Source organism: Taeniopygia guttata, chromosome 31 (assembly GCF_048771995.1).
Source record: "Taeniopygia guttata chromosome 31, bTaeGut7.mat, whole genome shotgun sequence".
NCBI classification, from domain to species: domain Eukaryota; kingdom Metazoa; phylum Chordata; class Aves; order Passeriformes; family Estrildidae; genus Taeniopygia; species Taeniopygia guttata.
The window spans coordinates 1,648,852-1,674,632 of record NC_133056.1 but is presented as its reverse complement, the minus strand read 5'-3'; the positions used below and the strand labels follow the sequence as shown (position 1 = coordinate 1,674,632).

At 56.1% G+C, this 25,781-nt stretch overlaps 2 protein-coding genes across 4 annotated transcripts in view; one reads left to right on the top strand and one right to left on the bottom strand.

Moving 5' to 3' along the window:
• Nucleotides 1-7,716, bottom strand: part of PQBP1 (polyglutamine binding protein 1) — a 14,627-nt gene extending 6,911 nt beyond the window's left edge. Inside the window, exon 1 of the mRNA XM_072920412.1 lies at nucleotides 7,709-7,716. The gene's annotated coding sequence lies outside the window, so the exon portion shown is untranslated. The remainder of the gene's footprint in view (nucleotides 1-7,708) is intronic.
• On the top strand, nucleotides 888-25,781 carry LOC121468418 (5-aminolevulinate synthase, erythroid-specific, mitochondrial-like). Of its 3 annotated transcripts, XR_012052323.1 has the most exons (12): nucleotides 888-956; nucleotides 3,930-4,023; nucleotides 6,371-6,487; nucleotides 6,578-6,655; nucleotides 7,490-7,697; nucleotides 11,505-11,689; nucleotides 14,970-15,149; nucleotides 17,043-17,207; nucleotides 18,469-18,737; nucleotides 21,166-21,325; nucleotides 22,311-24,960; nucleotides 25,066-25,781. XR_012052323.1 is itself a non-coding variant. In XM_072920408.1 (11 exons), exons 2-11 carry the CDS (start codon nucleotides 3,936-3,938, stop codon nucleotides 22,463-22,465), a joined length of 1,605 nt encoding a protein of 534 aa, XP_072776509.1. In that variant the 5' UTR covers nucleotides 888-956; nucleotides 3,930-3,935; the 3' UTR covers nucleotides 22,466-25,781. The 3 variants fall into 3 exon arrangements, 2 of the variants coding, with proteins under 2 accessions (XP_072776509.1, XP_072776510.1); XM_072920408.1 differs by having other exon boundaries at nucleotides 22,311-25,781; XM_072920409.1 differs by lacking the exons at nucleotides 21,166-21,325; nucleotides 22,311-24,960; nucleotides 25,066-25,781 and adding an exon at nucleotides 20,990-21,106.

Below are 25,781 nucleotides of genomic sequence, written 5' to 3'. Positions count from 1 at the left end.
ACAACAAAAAGCCCCCCCAAAATCAACACAGACCACGCCCACTTTCAGCACAGACCACGCCCCCACGTCAGACCACGCCCCAAGCCACGCCCATCCACAGGAGACCACGCCCACAACTCTTGCCCCGCCTTTGTTGCCTGGCAACAGCTCAGCCACGCCCACAGAGGGGAATTGGCCACGCCCACCACGTTGGCCACGCCCCTCCAGTGCCGCGGGGGTTTGGGGGAGTTTTGGGGGGGGTTTAGGGGGATTTGGGGTTTTTTGGGGGGGTTTAGGGGGATTTGGGGTTTTTGGGTTTTTTTGGGGGGGTTTGGGGGGATTTGGGGGTTTTGGGTTTTTTTGGGGGGGTTTGGGTGGGTTTGGGGTTTTTTGGGTTTTTTTGGGGGGGTTTGGGTGGGTTTGGGGTTTTTTGGGTTTTTTTGGGGGGGTTTGGGGGGATTTGGGGTTTTTTGGGTTTTTTTGGGGGGGTTTGGGGGGGTTTTAAGGGAGCTCAGGGGGATTTGGGGGGGATCAGGAATTTTGGGTTTTTTTTAGGTTTTGGGGTTCGGGGTGTTTGGGGGTTTGGGGGGTTTGGAGGATTTTGGTGGGATTTGGGGGTTTTGGGGGATTTTTGGGGAATTCGGGGATTTGGGATTTTTTGGGGGATTTTGGGGATTTGGGGTTTTGGGGGTTTTTGAGGTTTTGGGGTTCAGGGGATTTGGGGGAGCTCGGGGGGCTTTGGGGGATTTTGGGGGTTTGGGGGATTTTTGGGGGGCTCAGAGGGCTCAGGAGGTTTTGGGGGATTTTGGGACGTTCTGCGCAGTTTTGGGGTTCGGGGAGTGGGCGTGGTTGTGGGCGGAGCCTCTGCGCCCAAGCCCCGCCCCTCGCCCCGCCCCCCGCCCCGCCCCCCGAGTTTATGGGGTTTTGGGGGGGCCCCGGTTTGGGGGGGCTCAGTTCGTCCTCAGCGCGGGACAACGGTGAGGGAGGGGGGATTTGGGGGAATTTTGGGGAATTTTGGGGGATTTTGGGGGATTTTGGGGGGATTTTGGGGGGAATTTTGGGGGATTTTGGGGGATTTTGGGGGGAATTTTGGGGGATTTGGGGGGATTTTGGGGGATTTTTAGGGGATTTTGGGGGATTTTGGGGGAATTGAGGGTGTTTGGGGAATTTTGGGGGGACTTTGGTGGGACTTTGGGGGCAGTTTTGGGATTTTGGAGGGACCTTGGGGGACTTTTGGGGATTTGGGGGATTTTGGGGGGATTTTGGGGGGTTCTGGAGGATTTTGGCGGCTTTTTGGGATATTTTGGGGGGATTTTGGGGGATTATGACAGAGTTTTGGGGGATTTTTAGGGGATTTTGGGTGAATTTTTATGGGATTTGGGAGGATTTTGGGAGGATTTTGGGGGTTTGGGGGGATTTTAGGAGAATTTTGGGGGACTTTGGGGATTTTGGAGATTTTCGGCGGATTTGGGGGGAATTTTTTGGGAGAATTTTTTGGGGATTTGGGGGATTTTAGGAGAATTTTGGGAGAATTTTGGGGATTTTGGTGAATTTTTAGGGTTTTTTTTTTAGTTTTTGGGGAATTTTGGGCTGGGTTTGGGGTGTTTGGGGTCCTTGGAATTTTGGGGATTATTTGGGTTTTTTTGGGGGGTTTCTGGGAGATTTTTTAGGACTTTTTGGGGTTTAGGGTGGTTTTGGGGGGTTTTTGGGGTTTCGGGGTTGTTTGGGGGGGGGTTGGGGTTTTTTTTGGAATTTTTTGGCGGGTTTTGGGGGTTTTTTGGGGGTTTTTGGGGTTTTGGGGTGGTTTTTGGAGGACTTTTGGGGTTTTGGGGTTTTTTTTGCCTTTTTTTTAGGGGGTTTTGGGGTGGTTTGGTTTTTGGGCGGGTTTTGGGGTTTTTTTGGGGTTTATTTGGGTTTTTTTGAGATTTCGGGGTTGTTTTGGGGGGGCTTTTGGGGTTTTTGGGGGAATTTTTGGGCGGAATTTTGGTTTTTTAGGGCCTTTTGGGAGGTTTTGGGGGTGTTTTGGGTTTTTGGGGGTGTTTTGGGGTTTTGAGGTGGTTTCTGGGGGACTTTTGGGGGAATTTTTGGGCGGGTTTTTGGGGAATTTTGGGGTTTTTTTTGGGGGGGGGTGTTGGGGTTTTCTGGGGGTTTTTTTGGGGTTTTGGGGTCGGGGTGGGGGTTGGGTCACCCCAAATTCCCTCCCTGCCCGGGGTCACGTGACCGGCCCGCTCCAGGTGTCGGGGGCTGATAAGGGGGGGGAGGGGCCACACCCACCCCAAAAACCCCCAAAAACCCCAAAAATGGGGCGGCGGCGTCTGGGTGGGGCTGGGGGAGGGGCGGATTTGGGGTCCTGGGGGGGTTTTGGGGGTCCCGTGGGTGTTTTTGGGGTTCTGGAGGTTTTGGGGGGGGTCTAAGGGGGAATTTTGGGGGGTTTTGGGGGTGTTTGGGGGGTCCTGGGGGGTTTTGGGGTCCTGGAGGGATTTTTGAGGGGTCCTTGGTTGGTTTTTTGGGGGTCCTTGGGAAGTTTTGGGGTCCTGGGGGGATTTTTGGGGGGTCCTGGAGGGGGTTGAGGGAGTCTCAGGGGGATTTTTGGGGCTCCTTGGGGGGTTTTGGGGGTCCTGGAGGGGTTTTGGGGGGTCTTAGGGGTATTTTTGGGGGGTCCTGGGGAGGTTTTAGGGTCCTGGAGGGATTTTTGGGGGGGACTTGGTGGGTTTTTTGGGGGTCCTTGGGTGGTTTTGGGGTCCCGGGGTTTTTTGGGGGTCCTGGAGAGGTTTTGGGGTCCTCGGGGCGTTTTGGGGGTCCCGTGGGTGTTTTTGGGTTGTCCCAGGGGGATTTTGGGGGGTTCCAGGGAGATTTTTGGGGGTCCTGTGGGGATTTTTGGGGGGTCCTTTGGTGGTTTTGGGGTCCCGGGGTTTTTTTTGGGGGGTCCTGGGGGGTTTTGGGGTCCTGGGGGGATTTTTGGGGGGTCCTGGAGGGGGTTGAGGGAGTCTCAGGGGGATTTTTGGGGCTCCTTGGGGGGTTTTGGGGGGTCCTGGAGGGGTTTTGGGGGGTCTTAGGGGTATTTTTGGGGGATCCTGGGGAGGTTTTGGGGTCCTGGGGGGATTTTTGAGGGGTCCTTGGTGGGTTTTTTGGGGGTCCTTGGGTGGTTTTGGGGTCCCGGGGTTTTTTTTTGCGGGGTCCTGGGGAGGTTTTGGGGTCCTCGGGGCGTTTTGGGGGTCCCGTGGGTGTTTTTGGGTTGTCCCAGGAGGATTTTGGGGGGTTCCAGGGAGATTTTTGGGGGTCCTGTGGGGATTTTTGGGGGGTCCTTTGGTGGTTTTGGGGTCCCGGGGTTTTTTGGGGGGTTCCTGGGAAGGTTTTGGGCTCCTGGGGGGATTTTTGGGGGGTCCTGGAGGGGTTTGAGGGAGTCTCAGGGGGATTTTTGGGGCTCCTTGGGGGGTTTTGGGGGGTCTCAGTGAAGTTTTGGGGGGTCCTGGGGGGGTTTTGGGGTCCTGGAGGGATTTTTGGGGGGGTCCTGGGGGGGATTTGGGGTCCCGGGGGGATTTTTGGGGGTCCTGGGGGCTTTTGGGGTCCTGGGGGGGCTTGGGGGGGGGTCTTAGGGGGATTTTTGGGGGGTCCTGGAGGGGTTTGAGGGAGTCTCAGGGGGATTTTTGGGGCTCCTTGGGGGGTTTTGGGGGGGCTCAGTGAAGTTTTGGGGGGTCCTGGGGGGGGTTTGTGGTCCCGGGAGGATTTTTGGGGGGCCCAGGGTGGGTTTGGGGTGCAGGACCCCCCTGACCCCCCATTTTTTATCCCCTCTCAGCGATTTTGGGGGGAGGATTTGGGGGGATTTGGGCGGATTTTGGGGCGGTGCGGGGGGTGAGAATGACGCGATGGATTTGGGGTTTTTTGGGGGGGATCGTTGGGGTTTTTGGGGTGCAGGACCCCCCCTGAACCCCCTTTTTTTGCCCCCCCAGCCCCCCATGGCCGCTCTGCTGCGCTGCCCCGTCCTGGCCCGGCACCCGCGGCTGCTGCGGGCGCTGAGCACGGCCCCGCCCCGCCCCCACCCCGGTACCCAAAATCGGGGAGACCCCTCTGATTTCCCCCCCCGGTACCCCAAATTCGGGGAGACCCCGACCCAAAATCGGGGAGACCCCTCTGACCCCCCCCTCGGGACCCCAAAATCGAGGAGACCCCTCTGACCCCCCACCCCGGTATCCCCCAAATTCGGGGAGCCCCCCGCCCCCACCCCGATACCCCCCCAAAATTTAGGGAAACCCCCCCCCCCGGCCCCACCCCGGTACCCCAAATCCGGGGAGACCCCCGACCCAAAATCGGGGGGACCCCTGTGAACCCACCCCGGTACCCCTAAAACAGGGGAGACCCCTCTGACCCACCCTGGTACCCCCAAATTCGGGGAGACCCCTCTGACCCCACCCCGGTACCTCAAATCTGGGGATCCCCCACCCCAAAATCGGGGAGACCCCTCTGACCCCCCCCGGTACCCCAAATCTGGGGAGCCCCGACCCCAAAATCGGGGATCCCCCCGCCCCCACCCCGGTACCCCAAATTCGGGGATTCCCCCCACCCCAAAATCGGGGAGACCCCTCTGACCCCCCCCGGTACCCCAAATCTGGGGAGACCCCCACCCCAAAATCGGGGAGACCCCCATGACTCCACCCCGGTACCCCAAATTCGGGAATCCCCCCGACCCCACCCCGGTACCCCCCCAAATTCGAGGATCCCCCGACCCCAAAATTGGGGATCCCCCCCGCCCCCACCGCGGTCCCCCCTGACCCCAAAATCGGGATCCCCCCCGCCCCCACCCCGGTCCCCCCTGACCCCAAATTGGGGAATCCCAGACCCCAAAATTGGGGAATCCTCGACCCCAAAATTGGGCAGACCCTGACCCCAAATTCGGCAACGCCCCGACCCCAAATTGAGGAGACCGTGACCCCAAACCGGGCACCCCCCGACCCCTAATTGGGATCCCCCCCAAATTCGGGGATCCCCCCGCCCCCACCCCGGTACCCCCTGACCCCAAAATCGGGACCCCCCCGACCCCAAACTAAGGGGAACCCCCGGCCCCGAATTGGGGATCCCCCCGACCAAATTCGGGACCCCCCGACCCCAAATTCGGGACCCCCCTGACCCCAAATTAGGGATCCCGCTGACCCCACCCCGGTACCCCCTGACCCAAAATTGGGGACCCCCCCGACCCCAAATTCGGCAACGCCCCCACCCCAAAACTGGGGGTCCCCCTGACCCCAAACCGGCCACCCCCCGACCCCAAATTCGGGACCCCCCCCAAATTCGGGGATCCCCCCGACCCCACCCCGGTACCCCCACCCCAAAATTGGGGATCCCCCTGAACCCCCCCCCCCCCACCCCCTGCTGGTTTTTGGGGGGGTTCGGGGGGGATTTGGGACGATTTGGGGGGATTTTTGGGAATTTTGGGGAATTTATGGGGTGATTTTGGGGGATTTAGGGCGATTTTTGGAGGGGGGTTGGAGGGATTTTGGAGGATTTTGGGGGATTTTGTGGGAGATTTTGTGCGATTTTGGGGAATTTTTGGGGTGATTTTGGGGATTTTTGCTGATTTTGGGGGATTTTTGGGGTGATTTTGGGGATTTTTGCTGATTTTGGGGGATTTTGTGGGAGATTTTGTGAGATTTTGGGGAATTTTTGGAATGATTTTGGGGATATTTGCTGATTTTTTTTGGCTGATTTGGGGTTTTTTGGGCCGAATTTAGGGTTTTTTGAGCTGATTTGGGTTTTTTTTCGGCTGATTTGGGGTTTTTTGGCTGATTTGGGGGTTTTTTGTGTGATTTTGGGGTTTTTCTGGCAGATTTGGGGTGGTTTTCTTGGGCCAATTTTAGGCTTTTGAGCTGATTTGGGGTTTTTTTTTGGCTGATTTGAGTTTTTTTGGGGCGATTTTGGATTTTTCAGGGCTGGTTTTGGGATTATTTGGTCTGATTTTGGGATTTTTTTAGGGCAGATTTGGGGTTTTGGGGATGTTTTGGGGATTTTTGGGTGGATTTTGAGGTTTTTGGATGCATTTTGGGGTTATTTGGGCTGGTTTGGGGTTTTTTTGGCTGATTTGGGTTTTTTTTGGGCCGATTTTAGGAGTTTTGAGCTGATTTGGGTTTTTTTCGGCTGATTTGGGTTTTTCAGGGCTGATTTGGGTTTTTTTTTTGTGATTTTGGGTTTTTCAGGGCTGGTTTTGGGATTATTTGGTCTGATTTTGGGATTTTTGGGCAGATTTGGGTTTTTTTGGACAGATTTTGTGGGTTTTTTGGGACAGATTTGGGGTTTTTTTGGGCTGATTTTGGGGTTCTTTGGGCTGATTTTGGGGTTCTTTGGGCGATTTTTTTGGGGATCATTTTGGGGTGCTGACCCCCCCTGCCCCCCATTTCAGGTGACCCCCCCGAGGGGTCCCCGTGCCCCTTTTTGGGGGCGCAGGGGGGGGAGGGGCCGCCCCTGGTGCTGCGCGCGGCCCCGGAGCTGCAGGAGGACGTGGCCCCCCCCGAGGAGGGTGAGAATTTGGGGGACCCCCCCCAAAACCCCCCAACCCCCCCCCCCCCCCCAATATCGGGGACCCCCCCCAACGAGCTCTGCCCCCCAGAGCCGCTGGATTGGCTGCTGGATTTGGGGGACCCCCCCGAGGAGCCCCCCGAGAGGCGGCTGGAGGAGAACCTGCCCGGTGAGGGGGGTGGGGGGTTTGGGGGGGATTTGGGGGGATTTTGGGGAGGATTTGGGGGGATTTTGGGAATGTGGGGGATTTGGGGGGGTTTGGGGGGATTTTGGGGGGTTTTGGGGGAGGATTTGGGGGGGTTGGGGGGTTTGGGGAGGATTTGGGGGGGATTTTGGGGGGTTTGAGGGATTTTGGGGGATTTTAGGGGAATTTGGGGGATTTGGGGGGGTTTGGGGGGATTTTGGGGAGGATTTGGGGGGTTTGGGGGGATTTGGGGGGGATTTGGGGGATTTCGGGGGGATTGGGGGGGGTTTGGGGGGATTTGGGGGAGGATTTGGGGGGTTTTGGGGAGGATTTGGGGGGTTTGGGGGATTTTAGGGGAATTTTAGGAGAATTTGGGGGGATTTTGGGGAGGGTTTGGGGATTTTGGGGGCAATTTGGGGAGATTCAAGTGGGTTTTGGGGGGTTTTGGGGGATTTTGGGGGAATTTGGGGGGATTTTGGGGAGGGTTTGGGGATTTTGGGGGCAATTTGGGGAGATTCAAGCGGATTTTGGGGGGTTTTGAGGGATTTTGGAGGGGTCTCCGGAGGGTTTTGGGTGCAGTTTTGGGGTCTCTGTAAGAATTGGGGGCGCTGTTTTGGGGATACAGTTTTGGGGTTTCTGTAGGATTTTGGGGCACAGTTTTGGGGTCTCCGGAGGGTTTTGGGTGCAGTTTTTGGGGTGCAGTTTTGGGGTCTCCGGAGGGTTTTTGGGTGCAGTTTTGGGGTACGCTTTTGGGCTGTTTCAGGCTCGGGGTTTTTGGGGTTCCCTTTTATCCACGGTTTGGTTTTTGGGGTTCCCCAGAGGACGCCTTCCCGTACGAGGCGGTTTTGGGGGCGCGCCTGGCGGGGCTGCGCCGCTCCCACACGTACCGCGAGTTCACGGCGCTGGCGCGGCGGGCGCGGCACCCCCCGAGCGCCTTTTTGGGGTCCCCCCCGCGCCTGGTGCAGCTCTGGTGCTCCAACGATTACCTGGGCATGAGCCGGCACCCCGAGGTGCTGCGGGCAGCCAGGTGGGCACCCCGAAACCGGGACACCCCAAATCCCCCGCGATTCCTTCAAAATCCCCTGAAACAGCCCCGAAATCCCACAAAATGGCCCCGAAATACCCCAAAATAGACCCAAAATCGTCTGAAATCCCCTTAAATAGCCCCAAAATCCCCTGAAACAGCCCCGAAATCCCGTGAAATGGCCCCGAAATACCCCGAAATAGACCCAAAATCGCCTGAAATCCCCTTAAATAGCCCCAAAATCCCCTGAAACAGCCCCGAAATCCCGCGAAATGGCCCCGAAATACCCCAAAATCACCTGAAATCCCCTGAATTTTCCCCAAAATGTCCTTAAATCCCCTGAAATCCCCTTAAATAGCCCCAAAATCCCCTGAAACAGCCCCGAAATCCCGTGAAATGGCCCCGAAATACCCCAAAATAGACCCAAAATCGCCTGAAATCCCCCTAAATAGCCCCAAAATCCCCTGAAACAGCCCCGAAATCCCGCGAAATGCCCCGAAATACCCCAAAATAGACCCAAAATCACCTGAAACCCCCTGAATTTTCCCCAAAATGTCCTTAAATTCCCTGAAATCCCCTTAAATAGCCCCAAAATCCCCTGAAATATCCCCTGAAACAACCCCGAAATCCCTCAAAATGGACCCGAAATACCCCGAAATAGCCCCCAAATCACCTGAAATCGTCTGAAATCCCCCGAATTTTCCCCAAAATGTCCTTAAATCCCCTGAAATCCCCTGAAATAGCCCCCAAATCCCATGAAATAGCCCCGAAATCCCTCAAAATGGCCCCAAAATAGCCCCAAAATCCCCTGAAATCCCTGAAATTTCCCCAAAATCCCCCAAATTTTCCCCAAAATTCCCTTAAATCCCCTGAAATCCCCTTAAATAGCCCCCAAACCCCCTGAAATAGCCCCGAAATCCCTCAAAATGGCCCTGAAATACTCCAAAATAGCCCCAAAATACCCTGAAATTGCCTGAAATGCCCTGAAATGTCCCCAAAATTCCCTTAAATCCCCTGAAATCCATTAAATAACCCCAAAATCCCCTGAAATATCCTCTGAAATGACCCCAAAATCCCCTGAAATTCTCTGAAATTCCCTTAAATAGCCCCGAAATCCTCAAAATTCCCCTTAAATTCCCTGAAATATCCTCTGAAATATCCCTGAAATCGCCCAAAATCTCCTGAAATTCCTGAAATATCCCCTGAAATATCCCCTGAAATTCCCTGAAATTCCCTGAAATATCCTCAAAATCCCCTGAAATTTCCCCACAATTTCCTTAAATCCTCCCAAATGCTTTGAAATCCCCTGAAATAGCCCCGTAATCCCCCGAAATTCCCTGAAACACCCTGAAATTTCCTGAAATGCCCTGAAATTTCCCCAAAATCCCCTTCAATTTTCCCACAATTTCTTTAAATCCTCCCAAATCCCCTGAAATCCCCTGAAATAGCCCCAAAATCCCCTTAAATTCCCCCAAACCCCCTGAAGTATCCCCTGAAATAACCCCGAAATTCCCTTAAATTCCCTGAAATCCCCCCAAATCCCCTGAATTTTCCCCAAAATCCCCTGAAATTTCCCCAAAAATCCCCTCCAAACTTCCTCTGATCCCCTGAAACTTCCCCTAACCCCCCCAACCCCCCCAAATCCCCCCAAACCTCTCCAAATCCTTCCTCAAATCCCCCCAAAATCCCCCCCAAATCCCCTCTAAAGCCCCCGAGATCCTCCCCAAATCGCCCCCAAATCCCTTCCCAAAGATCCCAAAACCTCCCCAAATCACCCCAAAAGCCCCAAACCCTCCCTAAATTCCCCCAAACACCCTGAAATCCACCCCAAATCCCCTGAAATTCACCCCAAACCTCCTGAACCCACCCCAAGCCCACCCAAATCCTCCCCAAATCTCCCAAAACCACCTCATATCTCCCCAGAAATCCGCCCCAAAAACCCCTAAATTCCCCCCAAAAGCCCCTCAAATGCCTCCAATACCCCTTAAACCCCCCAAAATCCCCCCAAAACCCTGTGAAATCCTCCTGAAATCCCCTAAATCCCCCCCAAAACCCCTAAAAAGCCCCTCAAATCCTCCTGAAACCTCCCCAAACCCTTCCAAAGCCCCCCCAAATCTGCCCCAAAACCCCCTGAAATCCCCCAAAACTCACAGAAACTGCCTCAAATTCCCCCAAATCTGCCCCAAACCTCCCTAAATCCTTCCTCACATCCCCCCGAAATCCTCCCCAAATCCCCTCTAAACCCCCCGAGATCCTCCCCAAATCACCCCAAATCTCTCCCAAATCCCTTCCCAAACGTCCCAAAACCTCCACAAATCCCTCCCAAAATCCCCAAAACCTCCCCAAATTCACCCCAAATCCACCCAAATCCAGCCCAAACCTCCCGAAACCACCCCACATCTGCCCCAAAATCCGCCCCAAAAACCCCTAAATTCCCACTAAATCCACCCAAAAGCCCTGAATTTCCCCCAAATCCCCCCCAAAACCCCCCGAATTCCCCCAAAAAACCCCTGAACCCTCCCCTAAATTCCCCCCAAACCCCCCAAATTCCCCAAACCACCCCAAAATCCCCCCGAAATCCTCTGAAATCCTCCCCAAACCCACCCAAATCCACCCCAAACCTGCCGAAACCGCCCTGCATCTCCCCTGAAATCCGCATCCAAAACGCCCTCAAATGCCCCCAGAAACCCCCAAAAAACCCAAAAACTCCCCCCAAAAAACCAAAAAAACCCAAATTCCCCCCAAAACCCCTCAAATTCTGCCTCCAGGGCAGCGCTGGCCGCTCACGGTCTGGGCACGGGCGGCACCCGGAACATCACGGGCACGGTGCCCAAATGCCCCCAAAACCTCCTGAATTCCCCCCAAAAACCCCTGAACCCTCCCCTAAATCCCCTCCAAACCTCCCAAATCCCCCAAACCACCCCAAAATCCCCCTGAAATTCCCTGAAATCCTCCCCAAACCCACCCAAATCCACCCCAAACCTGCCGAAACTGCCCCGCATCTCCCCTGAAATCCGCATCCAAAACGCCCTCAAAACCCCCCAAAATTCCCCCCAAACTCCCCAAAATTCCCCCAAAACTCCCCCCAAAACCCCGAATTCCCGTGCAGGGCAGCGCTGGCGGCTCACGGGCTGGGCGCGGGCGGCACCCGGAACATCGCGGGCACGGCACCCAAATGACCCCTAAATCCCCCTGAAAAACCCCCCAAAACCCCTGAACCCCCCAAAATTCCCCCCAAACTCCCCAAATTCCCCAAACCACCCCAAAATCCCCCCGAAATTCTCTGAAATCCTTGCCAAACCCACCCAAATCCACCACAAACTTGCCAAAACTGCCCCGCATCTCCCCTGAAATCCGCATCAAAAACGCCCTCAAATGCCCCCAGAAACCCCCAAAAACCCCAAAAACTCCCCCCAAAAAACCAAAAAAACCCAAATTCCCCCCAAAACCCCTCAAATTCTGCCTCCAGGGCAGCCCCGGCCGCTCACGGTCTGGGCACGGGCGGCACCCGGAACATCACGGGCACGGTGCCCAAATGCCCCCAAAACCTCCTGAATTCCCCCCAAAAACCCCTGAACCCTCCCCTAAATCCCCTCCAAACCCCCCAAATCCCCCAAACCACCTCAAAATCCCTCCGAAATCCTCTGAAATCCTCCCCAAACCCACCCAAATCCACCCCAAACCTGCCAAAACCGCCCCGCATCTCCCCTGAAATCCGCATCAAAAACGCCCTCAAAACCCCCCAAAATTCCCCCCAAACTCCCCAAAATTCCCCCAAAACTCCCCAAAAACCCCCGGTTTCCCCTCCAGGGCAGCGCTGGCGGCTCACGGGCTGGGCGCGGGTGGCACCCGGAACATCGCGGGCACGGCGCCGCTGCACGGGGCGCTGGAGGCGGCTCTGGCGCGGCTGCACCGAAAGCGCCGCGCGCTCCTCTTCTCCTCCTGCTTCGCCGCCAACGACACCGCGCTGGCCACGCTGGCACGGCTGCTGCCCGGTGAGCGCCCCGAAAACGGCGGGGTGCCCCGAAAACGGGCGGGACACCCCGAAACCGGCGGGGCACCCCGAAAAATGGGCAGGGCACCCCGAAAACGGGCAGAACACCCCCAAAAACGGGCAGGGAACCACAAAAAACGGGCGGGACACCCCGAAAACGGGCAGGACACCCCGAAACCGGGTGGGACAACCTGAAAACGGGCGGGACATCACAAAAACCAGGCAGGGCACTCCAGAAACGGGCGGGACATCCCAAAAACGGGCAGGGAACCCCAAAACGGGCAGGGCACCCCAAAAACGGGCAGAGAACCACAAAAACAGGCAGGGAACACCAGAAACGGAAAGGGCACCCCAAAAATGGGTAGGACACCCCGAAAATGGGCGGGACACCCCGAAAACGGGCAGGGCACCCCGAAAACGGGCAGGGAACCACAAAAACAGGCAGGGAACCCCAGAAACGGAAAGGGCACCCCAAAAATGGGGGGGACACCCTGAAAATGGGCGGGACACCCCGAAAAACGGGCGGGACACCCAGAAACGGGCAGGGAACTACAAAAAGGGGCGGGACGCCCTGAAAACGGGCGGGACATCACAAAAAACAGGCAGGGAACCACAAAAACGGGCAGGGCAACCCAAAAACGGGTGGGACACCCCGAAAACGGGTGGGACACCCCGAAAACGGGCAGGGAACCCCAAAACGGGCAGGGAACCCCAAAACGGGCAGGGCAACCCGAAAATGGGCGGGACACCCCAAAAATGGGCGGGACACCCTGAAAATGGGCAGGGAACCCCAAAAAATGGGCGGGACACCCTGAAAACGGGCGGGACACCCCCAAAATGGGCGGGACACCCCAAAAAATGGGCGGGACACCCTGAAAACGGGCAGGGCACCCCGAAAAACGGGCGGAACATTCCAGAAACGGGCAGGGAACTACAAAAAGGGGCGGGACACCCTGAAAACGGGCGGGACATCACAAAAAACAGGCAGGGCACTCCAGAAACGGGTGGGACATCCCGAAAACGGGCAGGGCACCCCAAAATGGGCAGGGAACCACAAAAACGGGCAGGGCACCCCGAAAATGGGCAGGGCACCCCGAAAAATGGGCAGGGCACCCCGAAAATGGGCGGGACACCCCGAAAATGGGCGGGACACCCCGAAAAACGGGCAGGGAACCACAAAAATGGGCAGGGAACCCCAGAAACGGAAAGGGCACCCCAAAAATGGGCGGGACACCCCGAAAACGGGCGGGGCAACACAAAAACGGGCAGGGCACCCCGAAACTGGGCGGGACACCCCGAAAACATCGGGACACCCCGGAAATGGGCGGGGCACCCCGGAAATGGGCGGGGCGACCCAAAAATGGGCGGGACACCCCGAAAACGGGCGGGACACCCCGGAAACGGGCAGGGCACCCAAAAATGGGCGGGACACCCCGAAAACGGGCGGGACACCCCGAAAACGGGCAGGGAACCACAAAAACGGGCAGGGAACCCCAGAAACGGAAAGGGCACCCCAAAAATGGGCGGGACACCCCGAAAACGGGCAGGGAACCACAAAAACGGGCAGGGAACCCCAGAAACGGAAAGGGCACCCCAAAAATGGGCGGGACACCCCGAAAACGGGCGGGACACCCCAAAAACGGGTGGGACACCCCAGAAACGGGTGGGGCGACCCAAAAATGGGCGGGACACCCCGAAAACGGGCGGGACACCCCGAAAACGGGCAGGACACCCCAGAAACGGGCAGGGCATCCCAAAAACGGGAAGGGAACCACAAAAACGGGCAGGGCAACCCCAAAACAGGCGGGACACCCCGAAAATGGGCGGGGCACCCCGAAAATGGGCAGGGCACCCCAAAAACGGGCAGGGCAACCCAAAAACGGGCAGGGCACCCCGAAAATGGGCGGGACACCCCAAAAACAGGTGGGACACCCCAGAAACGGGCAGGGCATCCCAAAATCAGAGGGGAACCCCAAAACGGGTAGGGAACCCAAAAAAACGGAAGGGAACCCAAAAACGGGCAAGGAATGCCAAAAACGGGAAGGGTGGCACCAAAAACGGGCGGGACACCCCAAAAACGGGCAGGGAACCCCAGAAACGGGCAGGGAACCCCAGAAACGGGTGGGACACCCCAAAAACGGGCAGGGAACCCAAAAACAGGCAGGGAATGCCAAAACCCGGTTGTTTTGGGGGTTTTTTTTGTGGGTTTTTTTTAGGTTTTGGGGTTTTTTCAGGTTTTGGGGTTTTTTTTGTGTTTTTTGGGGTTTTTTTTTTGATTTTTGGGGTTTTTTTGGGGTGCTGAGGATCCCGGGTCAGTTTTGGGGTGGCGCTTTTGGGGTGCTGAGGGATTTTTAGGGGTTCTGATGGATTTTTGGGGTTTTTTGGGGCGCTGATGGATTTTTTGGGGTTAGGATGGGGTTTTGGGTTGTTTTGGGGAGTTTTTTGGGGTTCTTTGGGGTGCCGATGGGTTTTTGGGGGTTGTTTATGGGAGTTTTTTGGAGTTCTGAGGAGTTTTTGGGGTTTTTTTGGTTTTTTTGGGGGGGGTTCGGAGGGGATTTTGGGTTTTCTTTTGGGTTTTTTTGGGATTCTGAGGGGTTTTTGGGGTTTTTTTGGGTTTTTTTTGGGGGGCGTTTTTGGGGCACTGACGGGTTTTGGGGGTTTTTTGAGGGTTTTTTAGGGGTTTTTTGGGGTGCTGACGGATTTTTGGGGTTTTTTGGGGTTCTGATGGATTTTGGGTTTTTTTGGGGCACTGGCAGCTTTTGACTGTTTTTTTGGGGTTTTGACTGTTTTTTTGGGGCGCTGATGGATTTTTGGGTTTTTCGGGGTGCTGAGGGTTTTTGGGGGTTTCTTTTGGGTGTTGACGGATTTTGGGGTTTTTTTGGGGTTCTGACCAGTTTTTTGGGGGTTTTTTTTGGGGGTTTCTTTGATTGCTGATGGTTTTTGGGGTTTTTGGGGCACTGACGGGTTTTTTTCTTTTGTTTTATTCGGATTTTTTTTGGTGCGCTGATGGGTTTTGGGGTTTTTTGAGGTGCTGACAGATTTTTGGGGGTTTTTCAGGGTGCTGACGGGTTTTTGGGGTATTTTTTTGGGGGTTATGACCGGTTTTCTGTGGCACTGATGGATTTTGGGGTTTTTTTGGAGGGTTTTGGGGGTTTTGGGGGGGGATTTTTGGGGTTTTGGGGTTTTTTGGGGGGATTTTGGGGGTTTTGATGGGTTTTTTGGGGTGCTGATGGGTTTTTGGGGTTTCTCGGGGCGCTGACGGATTTTTGGGGTGCCCCCAGGCTGCCACTTCTTCTCGGACGCGGGGAACCACGCCTCGATGGTGCAGGGCATCCTGCGCAGCGGCGCCCCCAAACACATCTTCCGCCACAACGACCCCCAGCACCTGGACGAGCTTTTGGGGCGCAGCCCCCCCGGGGTCCCCAAAATTGTCGCCTTCGAATCCGTTCACTCCATGGACGGTGAGCGAGGGGCGCCCCGAAACCCCTCAGGAACCCCAAAAAGCCCAAAATGTCCCAAAGTACCGCGGGAACCCCAAAACAGCCCAGGACAAGCCAAAATCCCCCCAAAAATCCCCTCCAAATCTGCTCCAAAATGCCCCCAAAACCAACTCCAAAGTCCCCCAAATCCACCCCAAACTCCCCCAAAATCCCCCAACTCTCCCCAAATCCCTCCAAACCCCCCCAAAAATCCCCTTAAACCCCCCAAAAATCCGTCAAAAATCCCCCTGAACTGCCAAAATTCCCCCCAAATCCACCCAAATTCCCCAAATCCCTGAGTTCCCAAAAATCCCACTAAAATCACCCCAAATCCCCGAAAAATGCCCCCAAATCCCTCCAAAACCTCTCAAAAATCAGCCCAAAAATCCCCCCCAATGCCTCCCAAACCACCCTAAAATCCCCCCAAATCCCCCCCAAATCCCCCCAAAATCTCCCAAAATCCCCCTAAAAATCCCTCAAGATGCCCCAAATGCCCCCAAAATTCCCCTAAAATCCTCACAAATCTCCCCAAACCCGCCCCAAATCCTTCCAAAACCCCCCAAAAATCCCCTTAAATCCCCTAAAACCCCCACCAAACGACCCTAAAATCCCTCAAAATTCCCCCAAAATCCCCCCAAACCCTCCAATTGCCCCAAATCCCCCAAAACCGGCCCAACCCCCCACAAAACCCACCCAAAATCCCCCAAAATCCTCCCAGAGTTCCCAATCTCCCACCAAGCTCGAGAGCACCCCCCGGTGGTGCCCTGAGTCATTGCACCCGCTCACCCAAAATCCCCCCAGACTCCCCAAAAATCCCCTCCAAATCCCCCCAAAATCTCCCAAAAATACCCAAAACGCCCTGAATCCCCCCCAAATCCCCTAAAATCCCGCCAAATTCCCATAATCCCCCTAAAATACTTTAAAATGCCACCAAAATCCCACAAACTCACCCAAATCTCTCCAAAACGCCTCCAAAACACCCCAAAAAGCCCCTTAAATCTCCCAAAAATCCCCCCATAAAATCCCCCAAAACTCCACAAATCCCCCGAAAATCCCCCAAACTGACCCCAAATCCCTCCAAAACCCCCCCAAAATCCCCTTAGTTCCCCCCCAAATCCCCCCAATCCCCCCCAAAATCCCCCAAAATCCCCCCAAACCCCCCAATTGCCAAAAATCTCTCCAAATCCCCCAAAATTGCCCCCAAATCCTCCAAATCCCCCCAAAAATCCGCAGATCCCCGTAGAGTTCACTATCTTCTACCAGGCTCGAGAGCGCCCCCCGGTGGTGCCCTGAGTCATTGCACCTGCTCACCTGAAATCCCCCCAAAATTCTCCAAAAAATCCCCCCAAAATCCCCCGAAATCCCCCCAAATATCCCCAAAAATCACCCCCAAAATCCCTCCAAAAATCCCTCAAATCCCCCCAAAATCCCTCCAAAAATCCCCAAATCCCCCCAAATTACCAAAATCCCCCCAAAATCCTCCCAGAGTTCCCAATCTTCCACCAATCTCGAGAGCGCCCCCCGGTGGTGCCCTGAGTCATTGCACCCGCTCACCTGAAATGCCCCCAAAAAAATCCCCCCAAAATCCGCCCAAAAATCCCCTAAATCCACCCAAATCCCCAAAAATCTTCCCAAATCCCCCCAAAAATCCCCCCAAAATCCCCAAATCCTCCTAAAATCCTCCAAATTCCCCCCAAATCCTCCCACAGGTCCCTATCTTCCACCAGGCTCTATAGCGCCCCCCGGTGGTGCCCTGAGTCATTGCACCCGCTCACCTGAAATCCCCCCAAATCCCCCCAAAATTCCCCCAAATCCCCCCAAAATTCCCCCAAATCCCCCCAAAATTCCCACCAACCCCCCCAAAACGCCGCGCAGGCTCCATCGCGCCGCTGGCCGAGCTCTGTGACGTGGCGCACGCCCACGGCGCCCTGACCTTCGTGGACGAGGTTCACGCCGTGGGGCTCTACGGGCCCCGGGGCGGCGGCATCGCCGAGCGGGACGGGGTCAGCGGCAAGGTGGACGTGGTGTCCGGGACCCTCGGTACGGGGGGACCCCGAAATGGGGAGGGGGCACCCCAAAAATGGGGGCATCCCAAAATGGGGCACCCTGAAATGGGGGGACACCCCGAAAATGGGGGGAGAAGGGACGGGGAATATGGGGTTTTCGGGACCTTCGGTACGTGGGGACCCCCAAAAGGGGAGGGGGCACCCCAATAATGGGGAGGACACCCCAAAAATGGGGGGCAACCTGAAATGGGGGAGGGGGGACCCCAAATCTGGGGGGCAACCCGAAATTTGGGGCAGGGACACCCCGAAAATGGGGGGAGAAGGGACGGGGAGCCCGGGGATGGGGAGCCTGGGGTGTTGGGGATCCTCGGGATGGGGAGACCCCAAAATGGATTTGGAACCCCAAAAATGGGGGGAGGACACCCCAAAATGGGGGAAAGGAGTCTCGGTAAGGGGGTGGCACCCCAAAAATGGGGGTAGGGAACCTCAATATGGGAGGGACACCCCAAAAATGGGGGAAAGGAGTCTCAATACGGGGGTGGGGGACCCCAAAATGGGGGTGGGACCCCAAAAATGAGGGGAGGGAGTCTCGGTACGGGGGTGGGGGACCCCAAAATGGGGGTGGGACCCCAAAAATGGGGGGAGGGAGTCTCGGTACGGGGGTGGAGGATCCCAAAATGGGGGTGGGACCCCAAAAATGGGGGGAGGGAGTCTCGGTACGGGGGTGAAGGATCCCAAAAATGGGAGTGGGACCCCAAAAATAGGGAAAGGACACCCCAAAAAGGGGGGAGGGAGCCTCGGTACGTGGGGGGACACCCCAAAAATGGGGGTTGGGAGTCTCGGTAAGGGGGTGGCACCCCAAAAATGGGGGCAGGGAACCTCAATATGGGAGGGACACCCCAAAAATGGGGGAAAGGAGTCTCAGTACGGGGGTGGCACCCCAAAAATGGGGGCAGGGAACCTCAATATGGGAGGGACACCCCAAAAATGGGGGAAAGAAGTCTCAGTACGGGGGTGGGGGACCCCAAAATGGGGGTGGGACCCCAAAAATGGGGGGAGGGAGTCTTGGTACGGGGGTGGAGGACCCCAAAATGGGGGTGGGACCCCAAAAATGGGGGTCGGGAGTCTCGGTACGGGGGTGGGGGACCCCAAATTGGGGGGGTGGGACCCCAAAACGGGGCTGGGACGCTGAGTTGGGGGAAGCCCCGCGGCAGCGCGGGCCGGGGGTGCCCTCAGGAGCCCGGGGGACCCCGGTGTGATTTGGGGGCGCCCCCCCGGCCCCGCTGTGCCCGCAGGGAAGGCGCTGGGGGCCGTGGGGGGCTACATCGCCGGGGGGGCGGCTCTGGTGGACGCCGTCCGCTCCTTCGGGCCCGGCTTCATCTTCACCACGGCGCTGCCGCCCGCCGTGCTCGGGGGGGCTCTGGCGGCGCTGCGCGTTTTGGGGGGTCCCGAGGGGGGCGCCCTGCGCCGCTCCCACCAGCGCAACGCCAAACACCTGCGGGTGCTGCTGCGGGACCGCGGCGTGCCCGCGCTGCCCGCGCCCAGCCACATCGTGCCCGTGCCCGTGAGTGCCCTTTGGGGTGATATCCCGGGATTTTGGGGGTGTTTGGGGGGTTTGGGGGTGCCCGCGCACAGCCACATCGTGCCCGTGAGTGGCTTTTGGGGGGTTTTCTGGGATTTTGGGGGGGTTTGGGGGGTTTGGAGGTGCCCGCGCTGCCCGCGCCCAGCCACATCGTGCCCGTGCCCGTGAGTGGCCTTTGGGGGGGTTTTCTGGGATTTTGGGGGTGTTTGGGGGGGTTTTCTGGGATTTTGGGGGATTTTTCTGGGATTTTGGGGGATTTTTGGGGGTTTCGGGGGGTTTGGGGGTGCCCGCGCCCAGCCACATCGTGCCCGTGAGTGCCCAACGCTTTTTGGGGCATTTTCTGGGATTTTGGGGGCAGTTTCTGGGATTTTGGGGCATTTTAGGGGGATTTGGGGCGAGTTTTGGGGGTTTTTGAGGAACTCTGGAGAGGATTTGGGGATTCTGGGGGGTTATTGGGAACGTTTGGGAGGGATTTTGGTGCAGATTTGGGGGGATTTGGGATGGCCCTGGGGGGATTTTCTGGGATTTTGGGAGATTTTTGGGGGATTTTCTGAAATTTGGGGGATTTTGGGGGGATTTTGGGAGGGTTTGGAGGGATTTTCTGGGATTTTGGGGGATTTTGGGAGAATTTTGGGGTTTTTCTGGGATTTTTGGGAGGGTATGGGGGGTTTTGAAGGGTTTTTGGGGGGATTTTCTGGGATTTTGAGGGGATTTTGGGTGGATTTGGGGGGATTTTGGGGGATTTTGGGGTGCTCTAGAACGGGTTTGGGGTTTTTTGAGGGGATTTTGGAGGGACTTTCTGAGATTTGGGGGGATTTTCAGTTTTTTTCTGGAATTTTCTGGAATTTTGGGGAATTTGGGGGGATTTTCTGGGATTTGGGGGGATTTTCTGTGATTTTGGGGGATTTTAGGCATTTTTATGGGATTTTGGGGAAATTTCGGGGTTTTTCAGCGATTTGGGGGGTTTTGAAGGGATTTTGGGGAATTTTCTGAGATTTTGGGGGTTTTTCAGGGATTTAGGGAGATTTTGAAGGGATCTTGGCTGATTTTGGGGTTATTTTGGGTTATTTTGGGGTTGTGATTTTAGGGTGATTTTGGGGTGTTTTGGGCTGATTTTGGGATTGTTTTGGGGTTATTTAGGATGATTTTGGGGGGATTTAGGATGATTTTGGGATGATTTTAGGGTTATTTTTGGGGTGATTTCAGGTGATTTTTGGGCTGACTTTGGGGTGTTTTTGGCTGATTTTGGGGTTTTACAGTTATTTCGGGTTATTTTGGGCTGATGATTTTAGGGTGATTTTGGGCTGATTTTGGGGTTATTTGTGCTGAATTTGGGGTGATTTAGGCTGATTTTGGGGTGATTTGGGCTGATTTTGGGGGGATTTTAGGGTTATTTAGGGTGATTTTGGATTGATGATTTTAGGGTGATATTGGCTGATTTTGGGGTGATGATTTTGGGATGATTTTAGGGTTATATTTTGGGTTGGTGATTTTAGGGTGATTTTGGCCTGATGTGGGCTGATTTTGGGGTTGTTTTGGGATTATTTAGGACGGTTTTGGGTTGATGATTTTAGGGTTATTTTAGGGTGATTTTGGCTGATTTTAGGGTTATTTTGGGGTGATTTTATGGTTATTTTGGGATGGTTTTGGGCTGATTTTAGGGTGATTTTACGGTTATTTAGGATATTGTGTGTTGATAGTTTTAGAGTGATTTTGGGGTGATTTGGGCTGATTTTGGGGTTATTTAGGATGATTTTGGGTTGATTGTTTTAGGATGATTTTGAGGTGATTTTGGGGTGTTTTTGGCAGATTTTGGGGTTATTTTGGGGTGATTATTTTGGCTGATTTTGGGGTTATTTTGGATGGTTTTGAGGTTATTTGGGCTGATTTTGGTCTGGTTTTGGCAGATTTTTGGGTTATTTTAGGGTTATTTCAGATGATTTTAGGCTGATTTTGGGGTGATGATTTTGGGGTGATTTGAGCTGATTTTTGGGGGTTTATTTTGGGGTGATTTTGGGGTAATGATTTTGGAGTGATTTTAGGGTTATTTAGGATGATTTTGGGCTGATGATTTTAGGGTTATTTTAGGGTGATTTTAGGGTTGTTTTGGGGTTGTTTTGTCTGATTTTGGGGTTGTTTTAGGGTGATTTAGGCTGATTTTTGGATGTTTATTTTGGGATGATTTTAGGGTGATTTTGGCTGATTTCGGGCTGATTTTGGGGTGCTTTTCCCAGGTTGGGGACGCGCGGGCGGCCACGCGGCTGAGCCGGGCCCTGCTGGAGCGGGGCTGCTCCTGGGGGTGGGGCGGGTTTGGGGTGATGATTTTGGGGTTATTTTAGGGTTATTTTTGGCTGATGATTTTGGGGTGATTGTGGCTGATTTTGGGGTGATTTTGGCTGATTTTTGGCAGGTTGGGGACGCGCGGGCGGCCACGCGGCTGAGCCGGGCCCTGCTGGAGCGGGGGCTCTTCGTCCAGGCCATCAACCCCCCCACGGTGCCCAGGGGGGGGGAACTGCTGCGCATCGCCCCCACCCCACAGCACAGCCCCCAGATGATGGAGAACCTGGCGGGTGAGGGGCACGGGGGGCACGAGGGGCACCGGGGGGCACGGGGGGCACCGGGGGTATGGGGGGCATGGGGGGCACGGGGGGCACGGGGGGCATGGGGGCACGGGGGGCATGGGGGGCATTGGGGGGCAGAGGGAATTGGGGGGCATGGGGGGCACGGGGGGCACGGGGGGGCAGAGGGAATTGGGGGGCACGGGGGGCATGGGGGGCATGGGGGGCAGCGGGAATTGGGGGAGCACCAAGAACTGGGGGGGGGACACAGGGGTTGGCACTGGGGGAGCACCGGGACATGGGGGGGCACCGGGGGGCACCGGGAATTTGGGGAGGGGGGATTGGGGGACACTGGGACACTGGGGGGCAGCGGGAATTGGGGGGCACTGGGACATGGGGGCGACACAGAGGGGAACATGGGGGGGGCACTCGGCAGGGTCACCGGTCACTTGGGGGGGGTCACTGGTCAGTCTGGGGGTTACTCAAGGGGGGGGTCAGTGGTCACTGGGGGGTCACTCTGGGGGGGTCACTGGTCAGTGGGGGGTCACTCAGGGGGGTCATTGGTCACTCGGGGGGATCATTGATCACTCGGGGGGTCACTGGTCACTTGGGGGGGGTCACTGGTCAGTGGGGGGTCACTCGGGGGGATCACTGATCACTCGGGGGGTCACTGGTCACTTGGGGGGGTCACTGCTCACTCGGGGGGGTCACTGGTCACTTGGGGGGGCACTGGTCAGTCTGGGGGTCACTCGGGGGGGTCACTGGTTAGTCTGGGGTTCATTCAGGCGGGTCAGGGGTCACTCGGGGGGGTCATTGCTCACTCAGGGGGGTCAGTAGTCACTCGGGGGTCACTCGGGGGGTCACTCGGGGGTCACTCGGGGGGGTCACTCGGGGGTCACTCGGGGGGTCACTCAGGGGTCACTCGGGGGGTCACTCGGGGGTCACTCGGGGGACCCCCCGCTGCCCGGGTGCCCCCCTGACCCCGTGCCCCCCCCAGACCAGCTGTCCGAGTGTTGGGGGGCGCTGGGGCTGCCCCGGGACTCCCCCCTGGGCCCCTCCTGCGCCTCCTGCCAGCGGCCGCTGCACCTCTCGCTGATGAGCGCCTGGGAGCGGCAGCACTTCCAGCCGGGGGGGGTCCCTGCCACCGCCTGAGCCCCCCAAAAACAGCCCCCAGAGTGCTGATACAGCCCCCCAAAAACAGCCCCCAGGCCGCTCATAACCCCCCCAAAAACAGCCCCCAGAGTGCTGATACAGCCCCCCAAAAACAGCCCCCAGAGTGCTGATACAGCCCCCCAAAAACAGCCCCCAGAGTGCTGATACAGCCCCCCAAAAACAGCCCCCAGAGTGCTGATACAGCCCCCCAAAAACAGCCCCCAAACTGCTGATACCCCCCCAAAAAACAGCCCCCAGAGTGCTGATACAGCCCCCCAAAAAACAGCCCCCAGAGTGCTGATACAGCCCCCAAAAACAGCCCCCAGAGTGCTGATACAGCCCCCAAAAACAGCCCCCAGAGTGCTGATACAGCCCCCAAAAACAGCCCCCAGAGTGCTGATATCCCCCCCAAAAACAGCCCCCAGAGTGCTGATACAGCCCCCAAAAACAGCCCCCAGAGTGCTGATACAGCCCCCAAAAACAGCCCCCAGAGTGCTGATAACCCCCCAAAAACAGCCCCCAGATTGCTGATACCGCCCCCAAAAACAGTCCCCAGAGTGCTTATACAGCCCCCAAAAAACAGCCCCCAGATTGCTGATACACCCCAAAAAACAGCCCCCAAACTGCTGATAATCCCCCAAAAAAACAGCCCCCAGAGTGCTGATACAGCCCCCCAAAAACAGCCCCCAGAGTGCTGATACAGCCCCCAAAAAACAGCCCCCAGACCACTGATACACCCCGCAAAAAAACAGCCCCCAGATTGCTGATACACCCCAAAAAACAGCCCCCAGACCGCTGATACAGACCCCAAAAAACAGCCCCCAGACCACTGATACCCCCCCAAAAAACAGCCCCCAGATTGCTGATAACCCCCCCAAAAAACAGACCCCAGAGTGTTGATACCCCCCCAAAAACGGCCCCTAGAGTGCTGATACAGCCCCCCAAAAAACAGCCCCCAGAGTGCTCATAACCCTCCCCAAAAACAGCCCCCAGATCGCTGATAACCCCCCCAAAAACAGCCCCCAGAGTGCTGATACAGCCCCAAAAACAGCCCCCAGAGTGCTGATACAGCCCCCCAAAAACAGCCCCCAGACCGCTCATACCCCCCCAAAAACAGCCCCCAAAGTGCTGATACACCCCCCAAAAACAGCCCCCAGAGTGCTGATACAGCCCCCAAAAAAACAGCCCCCAGATTGCTGATACACCCCCAAAAACAGTCCCCAGATTGATGATACACCCCCAAAAAACAGCCCCCAGAGTGCTGATACAGCCCCCCAAAAACAGCCCCCAGAGTGCTGATACCCCCCCCAAAAACAGCCCCCAGTGCTGATAACCCCCCCAAAAAAACAGCCCCCAGATTGCTGATACCCCCCAAAAACAGCCCCCAGAGTGCTCATACACCCCCCAAAAAACAGCCCCCAGACCGCTCATAACCCCCCCAAAAAACAGCCCCCAGACCGCTCATAACCCCCCCAAAAAACAGCCCCCAGAGTGCTGATACAGCCCCCCAAAAAACAGCCCCCAGAGTGCTGATAACCCCCCAAAAAACAGCCCCCAGAGTGCTGATACAGCCCCCAAAAACAGCCCCCAGAGTGCTGATACCCCCCCAAAAACAGCCCCCAGAGTGCTGATACAGCCCCCCAAAAACAGCCCCCAGACCGCTGATACCCCCCAAAAAACAGCCCCCAGAGTGCTGATACCGCCCCCCAAAAAAAACCGCTCCGAAAATGCAGCAAAAATGACCCAAAACCATCCCCCGAAAATGCAGCTACACCCCCAAAAATACCCCCAAACTGGAGCTAAACCCCCCAAAAACACCCCGAAATTGCCGCTAAATCCCCCAAAAAAAGCCCCGAAATGCAGCAACCCATCCCCAAAAACACCCCCCGAAATTGTAACTGACCCCCCAAAACCAGCCCCGAAATGCAGCAACTCCTCCCCAAAAACACCCCCGAAAATGCAGCTACACCCCCCCAAAAACACCCCAAAATTGCAGCCGCACCCCCCAAAAAACACTTCCAAACTGGAGCTAACCCCCCAAAAAACACCCCCGAAATTGTAACTGACCCTCCCCAAAAACACCCCCAGAATGCAGCCGCACCCCCCCAAAAAACACCCCAAAAATGGGGTTAAAGCCCCCAAAAAACACCCCCGAAATTGTAACTGACCCCCCCAAAAACACCCCCAGAATGCAGCTGCACACCCCAAAAAATACCCCAAAAATATCCCAAAAAACACCCCCAAAATGGGGTTAAACCCCCCAAAAAACACCCCGAAATTGTAACTGACCCCCCCCAAAAACACCCCCAAACTGGAACTGACCCCCCCAAAAACACCCCTAAAATGGGGTTAAACCCCCCAAAAACACCCCCAAACTGGAGTTAATCCCCCCAAAAAGGTCCCCGAAATTGCAGCGAACCCCCAAAATGCGGCCGATCCCCCCCAAAAAATCCCAAAACTGCAGCGACCACCCCCAAAACCACCCGAAACTCCCAGTCCCTCCCAGTATAAACCAGTTCCCTCCCAGTATAAACCAGTTCCCTCCCAGTCCCTCCCAGTATAAACCAGTTCTCTCCCAGTATAAACCAGTTCTCTCCCAGTTCCCTCCCAGTACAAACCAGTTCCCTCCCAGTTCCATCCCAGTATAAACCAGTTCTCTCCCAGTTCCATCCCAGTATAAACCAGTTCCCTCCCAGTTTGGTCCCAGTCGCTCCCAGTCGCTTCCAGTCGCTCCCAGTACAAACCAGTAAAACCAGTTTGGCACTGGTGCATTCCCATCTCTTTATTTGGGCTTGGGGGAGGGTCCCCAAATCCCCTCCCAGTAAAAACCAGTTCCATCCCAGTATAAACCAGTTCTCTCCCAGTGTAAACCAGTTCTCTCCCAGTTACATCCCAGTACAAACCAGTTCCCTCCCAGTACAAACCAGTTCCCTCCCAGTATAAACCAGTTCTCTCCCAGTTCCATCCCAGTACAAACCAGTTCCCTCCCAGTACAAACCAGTTCCCTCCCAGTCCCTCCCAGTATAAACCAGTTCTCTCCCAGTTCCATCCCAGTACAAACCAGTTCCCTCCCAGTACAAACCAGTTCCCTCCCTGTTCCATCCCAGTATAAACCAGTTCTCTCCCAGTTCCCTCCCAGTACAAACCAGTTCCCTCCCAGTTCCCTCCCAGTACAAACCAGTTCCCTCCCAGTCCCTCCCAGTATAAACCAGTTCCCTCCCAGTATAAACCAGTTCTCTCCCAGTTTGGTCCCAGTCGCTCCCAGTCGCTTCCAGTCGCTCCCAGTACAAACCAGTAAAACCAGTTTGGCACTGGT